The following is a 12,165-nucleotide window of genomic DNA, read 5'->3' as shown; positions in this document are numbered from 1 at the left end:
CTACAGAGCCCCACACCATCAGGATCTAGAAGGTCACCCAACAGAATGTCATATACATATGCATCTGGATCTGGATCCAGACCTACAATCTCCAGCACATCAGAGAATAGAACATTTTTTTTTTAAGGTTATTTATTTTGAGAGAGAGAAAGAGACAGTGTGTGCACGAGGGCAGGGCAGAGAGAAAAGGAGAGGGAGAATCCCAAACAGGCTCCACACTGTCAGTGTGGAGCCCAACATGGGGCTCGACACCATGAACTATGAGGTCATGACCTGAGCCAAAAGCAAGAGTCCGATGCTTAACTGAGCTACCCAGGTGCCCCGAGAATAGAACAGTTCAATAGCTTGGGGCCATTAAGTGCAGGGGCAGATGGTCCTTTCTATCTCCATATTCCCCAAAGCCATCCCAATATTGCAGTGCATTATGGGAACTGATAAAAGGGTAGCTATAGGTCATTGATCAAAGTTGAATTTTTGTGTGCTCAGGAAGGAAGGCTGGTATGTCCGTGACCCATCTTAGAAGCAGTCCATCCACAATTATCCTGAAAGGATACAGTACTTGGAAGAGAGAAGGGTGGTCACCATCAGATCTGTGCTGAGTTTCTAACTGGACATTGCTGAGCTAAGCACAAGGGGCTAGAAGGCCCCCCACTTACCCGGAATGAAAGGGATCCATCACTGTTAGACACTTGGAGGGAAAAACATGGTTTGGAGCTTGACCCTGGCTCTCCTCTTGGGGATGACAATGTAGGACAAGTTACAGTTCCTCTCTCTGAACGCTGGTCCCCTCCCCTTGCCACCAACAATATGCGTGTTGACTCCCTCACATGGTGTTGGAGAGTTAGCAGTCTTAAGCGTAGGTGCCTGGTGCCAGGTACACAGCTGGAGCTCAATATATGTACTATGACCTCAGGCAGTAAAAATCAAGGATGCTGAGAGTGGGGGAGAGCTCACTGGAGGCCAATCTTGGAAGGCTCCATGGAACAGGTGAGATGATAGGGTTGTATAATGATAGGGAGGATCCAGGGGGACCGGGAAGATGTTCCAGGCAGGAGAACAGCGGGAACACAGTCTCAGACATGAGAATTCCTAAGCTGCCTGCTGGCCCCTCCCTGAGGGCAATCATGGCCCCACTGGGGTGAAGAAGGGGACCAGAGTAGTGAATTAAAAGGATAGCAGCGGGCCTGCTCTGACCTCCAATATGTTGGAGAGCAGCCTGGAGGGTGGATCTGAAACGGGCTTCATATTTCCCAGTGTCCCCAAGCATCTGTGGCCTACTTGGCCTACATTCGGCCCGGCACCCCCCCACCCTGCCTCTCAGGTGTCATATGATTATTACACACTTCCTCTCTCTGTGGCTTACTCTCAGCGCTCAGCTCTGTCAGCTCTCTACCCGTCTCCCTCTCACACATGCACACACACTGAGAACAGCTCCTGGCCCCCATCACCCTCCACATTCTGGCAGAAGGATGGTGGCTGAGTGCCGTGTGGTGGCCAGGCCAAAGCAAGCCTTTCTGGCCCTCCAGACTAGACGTGGTGCAGAGAGCACTAGGCTTGGGGGGCAGGAGATCTGACCACTGCACAGGACAGAACTGGTTAGGAATGCACTAGTCTGCAAGTAACAGACAAGCCACACTGTCATGGCTTAAACAAATGGGTGCTTATGTTTCTTGCACAAGGCCATTCATCATTGTCCTCGGGGAGGGGCCAGCAGGCAGCTTAGGAATTCTCATGTCTGAGACTGTGTTCCTTCCATTCTCCCGGCTGGAACATCTTCCTGGTCCCTCTGTATCCTCTGTCATTATACAGTTGAGGAGAGCTGTCGCTGGGAGTAAGAACAGGAGTCTGGGGCTTGAGAGAGCTGAGCCCCATTCTGGTTCTCCTGCCAACTAGCTGTGCAGCTGCAGACAAGTCACTTCACCTCTTCGAGGCTCCGTTCTTTTTCCACCCTCCAGCAGCAAGGGTAGAACTAGATTCTTTTTAGCTTCTGACATCTCAGGATGAGCTTCCTTGCTAACATGAAAGTAAGCACCGCCTCTGCGTACACACAGCTTGGTATGTTGATTTATGTCTTTTCAGTCTAAGGAGACCAAGACAGAACCTACTTTAATATGGAGATAGGGAACAAGGACAGAAGAAGGCATTCCGAGAATGACTTCCAGATCCAGATCTCAGACCTCCCTCTTCCATTCCTTCCAGATCATAGATCCATTCCATGTATAACAATGCTTTGCTTTTTCTTTTCTTCTTTTCCACTTCTTTCTCTTTTTTTTTTTTTTTTTCTTTTCATGTCCACATGCATACCTTGCCTCCCATCTCCCCATTTCCAGGTCTTTATAGTACCATGATGTCATTTAACATAAGTGCAATGAAAGGCTCAAAGTGTTTCTTTAATTCCAGCTCTCATGAAAACCAGAGGAATCTTGAGTTAAACAGTGTCAACTTTGCTTCCTGTCTTTTGGCATTCACTAATTTATTATTTAATGTGTGCTGTGGTGAGGTGAGAAAGACATTTAATTGGAAACCTCATCCCCCAGCTACTTCTTTGGCCAATATAGAATGTTCTGAATTGTCCAAACCCTGTCTCTCTGCTCCTACCCGAGGCTGAAACCCTTTTGTGGGTCCTCTGTTTTCATGGCTGATCTAGTTGACATTCAAGATGCTGAATTGAGTGTCATGCTACGTCCAAGCTTGGCCTGACTCCTGCCTCCCCTTCCAACCTAAACCCTCGCCTCCCCTTCTCTTGACATTTACCCAATCCCACTATGTTTTTTCCCACCTCTGTGCCCCTGTGCAGGCTGCCCTTCTGCTTGGAATGCCTTTCTACTCATCCTCACCTGGCTGACTCTACTCATGGTTTCAGACTCAGTGTAAATAAATGATCTCTTTCCCAGGAAGCTTCCCTCACCCAACCCCCCAAATTGGGCTAAATGCCCTACTGGGGCTCCACAATCTTGTGCTCACCCACATTTCAGTTGCAGTGTATGAAGCACACATTTAACTAATGGGAATTCAATCATGTGTGCTTGTCCAAACAGGGAGAGACAGAATAACATTTTAAACAAGGCTGCCATTGGCCCCAGTGAACACTTGCCTGAGAGGGTAAGATTGAAGCCCCGAATGCATCTTAGTCCTCATGTATTTTTGTGATGGGAGCATCTGTCCTCTCTGGGTATGACGCTGGTGTTTAAAGACATGTATTTCTCACAGAGCAGGAAATGCCCCAGACATAGCAAGATGGTTCACATGCTGGGGAAGGAAGAAAGGAAGACAGGCAGGCAGGAAAGAAGGGAGGAAGGAAATAAGAGGGAGGAAAGTAAGAAAAACAAGGCATACCCACTACAAGAACTTATCTGTTAGGGAAGTTTTAGGACATGGGTTCAAATCCCAGCTCTGCAGCCAACCCATTTGGATACTTTGGTCAAGGCACTGTAATCTGTTTAGGCTTTGGATGGTAAGATGTGTCTGCCTGTCTTTATAGGGTTACCCTGAGGGGCACCTAGCTGGCTCAGTCGGTAGAGCATGAGACTCTTGATCTCCGGGTCATGAGTTCAATCCTCACATTGCGCATAGGGCTTACTTAAAAAAAATTATATATATACGCATATATGCGTATATATATAACCCTGAGGCTTAAATGAGGCAACAAATCCACAAGGTCCCTGAACCAATAAACGCCATCCACCGCAGTGCCAGGGTCTGCGCGGGACCACGGGGGCACATGCAGAGGCAAGGGGGCAAGAAAGGCTCCCAGTAGCATTTCCAACGTTCCAGCCTGCAAGCGATGCTGAGCTCGGCCCAAGGCTGGCACCCAGAGATGCTTCCAGCCCTTCGGCACTTACATGCTGGTGTAGAAGAGCCCGGTTATAAAACCCCTAAGGGCATTTAGGAACTGGTCCCTGGGGGGGGGGGGGGGCTTCAAGCCCACCCGTAGGCACTCTTGTCTTCCGAATGGCATTTAGGTGGGTCCAAGTCCATCCTCCTCCAGACAGCGAGCTCCTCCGGGTGCCGAGCCTAGCCCCCTGCTACCCAGAGCTGGAGGCAGGAAAGGTGGCTGCATCTTCGATCCCGGGGTCGCGGTTGATCATACAGAAGCCCGGCTCCTCCCCGCAGCCCCGGCCCTGTAACTGCTGCCGCGGCTCGATTCTGCGCAGCGCGGTCCCGCGGGCGCGACCTCAACCTCGGCACACAGTAGGCGCTCTATCAACACTGTGAATGCCAACCCAGGAGTCCTGCTCAAGCCACCGCCCAGGACCATGTGCCGTCTCTTTTCGGGGGCGCCTGCTGCGCCCGCCGCGACCCACTACCCCTTCCCGTCCCAGAGCGCCGCCTCTTCCACCCCAGACCTGACTGAGTCGCCCCTAGCAACAGCGGCCGGGCCAGCTTCCTCGGGCCGCGCTGATTGGCCGAGTTCCGGGAGGCGGCGGTTCCGTCACTTCCGGCATCCGGAGGCAGCAGAGGAAGCCGAGGGGCGGCCATCTTGGGTCCGTGAGGCTCTGAGGTACCGGGAGCGGCGGCGGCCACCGGGTGGAGGCTGAGGCGGCAAGCGAGCCGGAGGGAGCAGAGCAGCCGGGCGCAGGCGCCGCCTCCGCAGCCCCCTCCATGGTCGGCGCCCGCAGCCCGCGGCGGCCTGTCTTGCGGTCCACCTTGTCCACATCCTCCTCCTCCTCTTCGGGGGCAGCCGGCGGCGCTGTGTGGAGGCCCCGGCGTTGAGATCCGCGGTGCGACGGGCGAGGGCGGAGGAGGAGGCGAGGGGGTCCGGGCCCGCGGGGCGCCCTGAGGCGCGGGGACGCCGGCGGGCCGACTGCAGCCCGCCGCCGGCCCGGCCCCGCCACCGCCGCCCGCCGGGCTCCTCGGCGCGGCCGCCGGGGCCGGGGGAGCATGAGCCCCGGGACCCGCCGAGGGACGGCCCGGGCCCGGCCCGGGATCTAGACGGCCGTGGGGGAGGGGAGCCGCCCTCCGCGGCGCCGTTCCGGAACCGCAGGGCGCTCGAGGACGAGGTCGCCGGCCCCCCGAGGCCGTGTGCTGTTTTGTTTCACCCTCGCATTGTGCAGAAGTGGAGTGGAGTAAAATGTCCACTAGGACCCCGCTGCCAACGGTGAATGAAAGAGACACTGAGAACGTAAGTGCCCTGGGCCTTGTCGGGATTTGCCCGGGCCGGGTCTCCCCCGCTGCCTCCCGGAGCGCGACGGCGGCCCGAGCCGTCGGGGGTCCCCGGCCCGGAGCGCGCCGGACGCGGTGGGCCGGCCGGAGGCCGCGGGGGGCGGCGGGGCGCGACCGTTTCCTGGAGGCGGCGGCCCGGGTCGCGCCTCCGTGTTCTCGCCGAGTCCCGCTCGCCGGCCGGGGTTGGGGGGCGGGGGGGGGGGACCCCGGCCGCCGCGCCCGGTGCGTGTTGTCCGCCCTCGGCCGCGCTTGGTGCTGACTTGGGGCGGGCTCTCCTTGCAGATCGGGCGGGCAGCTCTCGAGGGGCTGGCGGGCTGGAGACGTGTTAGTGGTGCCGGTGAGAAGCCATTGATCGGGTCGAGTGGGTGGTCCTTTCTGCCTGGTTTTGTCAAACTGTCTGGAGCTAAGCTTAGTGACAGGCTCGAAACCTGAGTGGCCACGGGGGAGTGTTCGAGGGCGCCTTGGCAGGGTCAGGAGAGAAGTTTCGGGAGAGAGAGAGTGCCGGCTTCGTTGAGGAGTCGCTTCCCTTCCAGGCGCATCCGTCTGGAAGGGTCGACGAAGCGGTTTTGAAAGGAAGGTGCGTGGTAACGCCGCCCCGGCCGGGGGACACCCGCTCCGGGCTTGGCTCTCGCCTGCCGACCGCCCGCGGGCTTCGCCGGCGCCGAGCCCCCGCTCCAGCGCTCGCAGCCCGGGATTCTGTACGCGGACCCTTTGGTTGTGTCCGTGGGAACGTTTCAAAGGGCCGGGGGCGGCAACGTGCAGCGGAAAGTCCTTCGGAGAAACGTCGACTCCGCGCGAGTGCTTTCTGAGCTCTCGTCTGGCGCTCGGTTCAGGGGAGTTCGGGCCTGGGAGGTGCCTCCTGTAAGACGTGGAGCAGGGGGCTTGTGGAGAGACTCCGCGGGCCTTTCATTAGACGTGTTGCGGGGTGATTCCTGGCAGGAAGACGCCGTCACTTAGGAACAGCCTTCTTGCTCTGCCTGTTTCCCTGCTTTCAGCCGCGTCCCGAGACACGGTGGCCTGGCGGTGTCGGTGCCTTCGTCTGAGTCTTGCAAGTGCCGCTTGTTTGCCGGGTGGCTCTCAGGTGACCTAACCTGTTCGCGCAGGGTCTGGTCTAAAGCGTTCCCGTAGCGTATCAGTGTCCAGGACGTAGTGCTCTTTCCCCTGGTGAGTGAGTGGTTCCGCGGCGCGCGTTTCTTCACCTGAGATGGATTAGAAAGTTCCGTGAAGAGTCAGTGATGGGAAATCATAGACCGGGTGAGTCCGTGAACTCATTTTCTTACGGCCCTTTTGAGGAACGCGTTCCTGACTTGATCATTTTCCTGTTCTTGACCACGCTGCAGAGCGGAGTAAGCAAAATAGGGAGTTGACTAGCTTCGGTCCTTGACTTCTGCTCAAAGCGGCAAAATCTTACATTGAGCCAGAGCAGGAGCTCCATGCTTTCTAAATGAACTGAAGCCAAAAACAGTCAGGTTTGTGATAATGAAGGACTTACCCTAAGTGAGTCTTTACTTTGTTCTCTGGTGAATTTGTTGAATCGTGTTCTAATCTTTCTGTGTGTTGTTAGAAACTACTAACTTTATTCTTTGAAAACAATGTAAGGTATGGAGTGTGCCTTTATTCTTGTAGAATGTGTTTAAATTTGAATTTCTGACAGTGTTAAAATCAGAGGTTTGTAGCATATCATGGCATTAATTCACCGTGCCCTGTTCCATTTTTTAACTTGTATTAGAATCTTCTGGAAGTAGTTGTGTGTCTTTGACAGTGTGGTGTCCTTGTGTCGAGCGTTACGTGTCTGGCATATGTCATGTTATTTGCCTGCCATTCCTGAACTGCCAGTTGAGTGGTGAGGGTACAAGAATGAATGAGAGCTCTCAGTTTCTTGAGCAGCTGTTTTGTTAAAGTCAGATTTATTGAGATAGAACATTTACTCTTCCTAAGTGTCTTGTTTGATGAGTTGTGACAAATGTATAGTCATGTAACCATCACCACAGTCAAGATACAGAACATCTTCATTGCCCAGGAAGGTGCTTGCTGACATCGTGGCCCTTTACAGTCAGTCGCCTCTCTCTTTCTACAGCCTTTGGCAACCACTGATCTGTTATCTGTCCCTATAGTTTTATGTTTTCTAGAATGTCATATAATTGGAATCTTTATTAATGTTTGTGTGTGTATCAGTAGTTCATTTCTTTTTATTGCTGAGTGGTAGGTAATTCATTGTTTGGATGTACAAAAGTTTCTTTGTTTTTTTTTTTTTTAAGTTATTATATTAATTCCAGTATAGTTAACATACAGTGTTATATTAGTTTCAGGTGTGTAGTATAGGGATTCAACACTTCCATGCATCACCCAGTTAATGTACAACAATTTCTAATCCATTCACTGTTGATGGGCATTTTGGCTACTATGACTAGAACAACTTTGTCTTTTTTGTGAAAAGACTTTCCATTTTGCTTATCTTGGGAATCAATTTTAAATAATTGTATATGGCTGTGATGGGAATGTTGCTTATAGATAGAGGAATAATAAAAGGCAGATTATTTGCAATAAGAATATTGTCTTCATCCTAGTCCACTACTCTGTTTTCGTTTGTTTGGTTTATAAATGTGAACACCCACCTTTAGCTGATGGGTATATAAAAGATAATACTGTTTTCAAATAATTTTAAAACTCATAAGGACTAATCAAATAATCTGACCTAATGAGGATGCTCAGAGAGGTGACAGGAGCTGCTGTGACAACACTATTTAGTAGCAGAGCCACCACTAGGCTCCACATCTCCAGTTCAGTTCCCTCTGCTTTTTTGGGTACCAAGCTGTTCCTCAAAAGCTTATGTACTAATTACTCAACCAGAGAGATATAGATGTACCATTACACAGAGTATAATTAAAATAAGACTTAAATGTATTGTTACGGAAGATTTCAAACAAACAAGTAGGGAGAATTTAGTTTGTATTAGTGGTTCTCAACCAGGAACAGTTTTGCTGCCCTGTGGACATTTGATGATGTCTGGAGACATTTTTTTGGTTGTCACAACGGAAGAGAGTTTACTGACCAGGAATGCTGCTAAACATTTTACAGTGTACAGGGCAGCACCCCTTCCTCCCCCCAACAACAACAAAACATCTGGCAAAAAATGGCAATAGGGTCAGGGTTGAGAAACCCTTGTATATAGTTAGCCCCCCACATAACTCAGTGGCCGTCTTATTTCATTTGGGGTCTCCCCAAGAAGCAAATTCAGTACCTCATATCATTTCATCTCTAAAGCTTTTAGGAGAGATAAAGCTTTAATTTTATAAAGATTGTAATCCTAGTCCCTTTATCATAATTTCTTAACATCAGATATCCAGTCAGTCTTCAATTTTCCTCAGTTGTCTACTTTTTTAACACTTTGTTCAAATTGGACTCCATCCAGGGTCCATATATTACAGTGAGCTAATATGTGAAATAAGATGCATTTTGAAGGCAACAAAAAAAAATTTATGTTTTGGTTTTTGTTCTGCAGTGTCATGACTTATATGGAGCCATGGGCAAATCCTGTTTGGACACTGGTAAAATCAGAAATGTATTTTTTCACTTAAATTTTAAAGCATATGACACGTTGTAAGCTTGAGCTGTTTGTCAAAGTACCAGAGGCCCCAGGGCTGTCAGTTAACAGCTCCTGGTGTGTGTGCAGCCTGTATTTACTTATTATTAGTTAATGGAGACAAGCCATCAGAATTTCTGATCTCTGTGAAATAGATAAACTGATGGTGTTCTTGTCTAGCCAGGTATAGGTTATAGGAGACTGTCATTAACCTGTTCAAGTTTAAGTGCCTACTTTGTGTAGGACACTGCTAGGTTCCATAGAAGTTATTATCTAGGAACCATGTTGTACCTGTACCTGCTCTTTAGGACTTCCCAGTCCCTGCAGAACAAAGCATCCTGAGCTCTGTGAGCTAGTCTAATAAACTCTCAAACTGGAGTAAACGCCAGTATCACCTGGAGGGCTTGTTAGAGCTCTGATTGCTGGGCCCCTCCCCAGACCTTGATTCTAGTTTGCATTTCTAACAAGTTCCCAGAACTTGTGGTCCAGAAACCACACTTTAATTACTGCATTAGTATTCATTGAAAGCTTGTCAACTAAACTGTGTCCCTTTAGGTTGTATTGTGACTATAGAAGAGAGATTTCCAATGGATTAAATAAAATTTTCAAGCTCCGTGAGTTTTTAAAGTTGGTTCTTTGTAAGAAAGTATGGTTATGGAGTATAAAAATAGTTACTATTTGTTGATCACTTACTGTACTTTAAATGCCATTTCTTTTAAAGTATATACTATGCCTTTATTTAATCTGCCTTTTAACTTTCAAGCACAACTATCTGTTGAATAAAGCCTGTTTGGGCCTTTTAAAAAAAGTTAATCTCTGAAGAATTAATATTTTTTTATGGTGTCAAAGTGTTTTGAGAAAAAAATCTTACAGACTTCAATTTGAAGGTCATTTTTGTTTCTTCTATGTGTAAATTAGGTGAACTTGGAAATTTGCAATGAGTAGAGTACAGGTTACTTTATGTAGTGCATGGTTATTTACATTGTAATTACCCGTGAGAGACTTATACACAACTCAGTGTAAATTTGTGGTACCTGTTGTCTTTTTTTTTTTTTTTAACATTTATTTATTTTTGAGACAGAGAGAGACAGAGCATGAACGGGGGAGGGTCAGAGAGAGAGGGAGACACAGAATCTGAAACAGGCTCCAGGCTCTGAGCTGTCAGCACAGAGCCCGACGCGGGGCTCAAACTCACGGACCACGAGATCATGACCTGAGCTGAAGTCGGCCGCTTAACCAACTGAGCCACCCAGGTGCCCCTGGTACCTGTTGTCTTAAAAAAAATTTTTTTTGGTTTATTTAGTTTTGAGAGAGAGAGAGAGAGAGAGAGAGAGAGAGAGAGAGAATCCCAAGAAGGCACTGCACTGTCAGCATTAAGCCCAAAGCAGGGCTTGATCCCACAAACCATGAGATCATGACCTGAGCTGAAATTGAGAGTTCGACGCTTAATTGACTGAGCTACCCAGGCGCCTTGGTATCTGTTACCTTTAGTTTTGGAGGATTGTTCTGGATTCTAAGATCCAAGATCTAAGACAAATTTTGTCCCTGGAATTTTTTCCCAACCAGGAAGTGAGAGTCAGGGAATGCAGCCCTTTCTGATCACCACTAGGAGGAGTAAAGCAGAAAACCCTTGTCTCACCTCCATCTTATTTTATTTTTGTATATTTTTAAGTATTTTAGTACTTTTTTTTTAAGTAAACTCATCCCCAGCATAGGACTCGAACTCATGACCCTGGGATCAAGAGTCACATGCTCTACCGACTGAACCAGCCAGGTACCCCATCTCACCTCCATTTTAAACTTTCAAATTAAACCTGAAGGAGAGAACAGATGTCTTCCCTGGAAATCTCCCAGCTTTAATGTTGTCTTACAAAAGAATTTAAAGAATGTGCTTGGAATTTGTCTGCAAGTAGTAATAAGGAGTTTATGCTGACCCATATGCACCTGCCTGCACAGTAATTGGGAGGGCGGAAGTTGGCACTGGAAGAAAGCATTTTTTTCTTCAAGGAATAGTTCTTTAGCACTGCATTCTAGCCACCTGAACTGCTCATCTGTGGCTAGTCTTATATAATCTTATGTAGACTAGATAAGGCATTGTTTAAGTGGGTTACAAAGGGGTCTTGGTGTTAAACAGCAAGAGGTGTTTTGTTTGTTGCTAATAGGCAGTTGCATTTGAGTGGATGTTCAATATTGGGGGGTTTGTAGTATGGACATTTTACATGAAGATGTGTATTTGGGTAGAATTTAATACAAAATTTGAATAAACTGAGCCCAAAGGTTTTTATTTCTGAATTTTATATATAACTTCATTCTTTATGCAGTAAGCACCTTTATGACTTCATTGACTACAAGAGCAGATTCTAGCAGAGAATCCTAGAGAGGAGTCGACCCAGAACCATTCCCTAACTCAGCTTTCTGCTCTGAGAATTGCCGTTCTTTATCCAGTAGAATAATTTAAACCAGGGCAGTCACCTTTTGTTGTCAAAGGCATTTGAGGTGTTTTTGATGGCATTCTGTTCACATACTGTCTCCACCTCTTTCCTTGTCTTCCCTCAATTGCTAGCCTTTACCTATTCCTAGGCCCTCCTTGGTATCCATAGGCATGTATTAGCTCTATTAGTGGAATGGAATAAAAGAGCTTGTTTTCTTCTCTTAAAAGAACGTTGCCATCTAGACGTTAAAGATGTTTAATGATAAAGAACCTTCTATGTACCATGGTAGTATATTCCAGTTTTTGTTTTGGGGTTCTTTTTTTTTTTTTCATTTCTGTTACTTAGTTCAGGTTGTTAACATTTGTTTCCTGCTTATTGTATAGTGGTTCTTCATATTATTGCTGTGGAACAAATCACTCCATAACTTAGTAATGTAGAACAGCAGCCATTTTATTATGCTCACAGGTTGTGTTTGAGGAATTCAGACAGGGATGACTTATCTCTGTTCTTCTATATCTGGGACTTCAGTTTGGAGGATCTCGAAAGGCTAGTGGGATTTGAACAGCTGGGCTGGAAGATCCACATCCTAGATAGTTTCTTCACTTATGTATCTGGCACCTTGGCAGATGTGGTTAGAGGGCTAGGCTCAGCTGGGACTCTTGGCCAGAGGGTCTACAAAGGGCTTTTCCAGTGTGGAGGCCTCAGTGCGAACAGACTTCCGAGGTTGCTCCGTGTTTCAGAAGAGATAGAAGCTCCCTGCCTTTTATGACCTAGCCTCAGAAGTCACACTGTGTCATTTGCTCTCGGTTAAATCTATCACAACACAAGGGACACAGACCTTACTTTGTAATGGGAAGTGTGTCAACAATGTCAACGTCATGTTTTCTTTTTTTTTTTTTTTCAACTTTTTTTTTTTTTAATTTATTTTTGGGACAGAGAGAGACAGAGCATGAACGGGGGAGGGGCAGAGAGAGAGGGAGACACATT

At 48.3% G+C, this 12,165-nt stretch overlaps 1 protein-coding gene across 7 annotated transcripts in view; it reads left to right on the top strand.

The window, feature by feature from the left end:
- Positions 1 to 4,466: 4,466 nt before the first annotated feature.
- MARK3 (microtubule affinity regulating kinase 3) overlaps positions 4,467 to 12,165 on the top strand; it is a 114,321-nt gene continuing 106,622 nt past the window's right edge. For 6 of the 7 annotated variants that reach the window (XM_049612032.1, XM_049612034.1, XM_049612031.1 and 3 more), the window contains exon 1: positions 4,468 to 5,122. In XM_049612032.1, the coding sequence (XP_049467989.1) occupies positions 5,072 to 5,122 (51 nt within the window). In that variant the 5' untranslated portion in view covers positions 4,468 to 5,071. Of the gene's footprint in view, positions 5,123 to 12,165 lie in introns of all 7 variants that reach the window. The other variant, XM_049612035.1, reaches the window with a different exon arrangement.

The sequence above is a fragment of the Panthera uncia genome (genome assembly GCF_023721935.1).
Source record: "Panthera uncia isolate 11264 chromosome B3 unlocalized genomic scaffold, Puncia_PCG_1.0 HiC_scaffold_1, whole genome shotgun sequence".
In the NCBI taxonomy this organism is placed as follows: Eukaryota; Metazoa; Chordata; class Mammalia; order Carnivora; family Felidae; genus Panthera; species Panthera uncia.
Note: the sequence above shows the minus strand (reverse complement) of the source record. Positions and strands in the feature narration are given on the sequence as shown.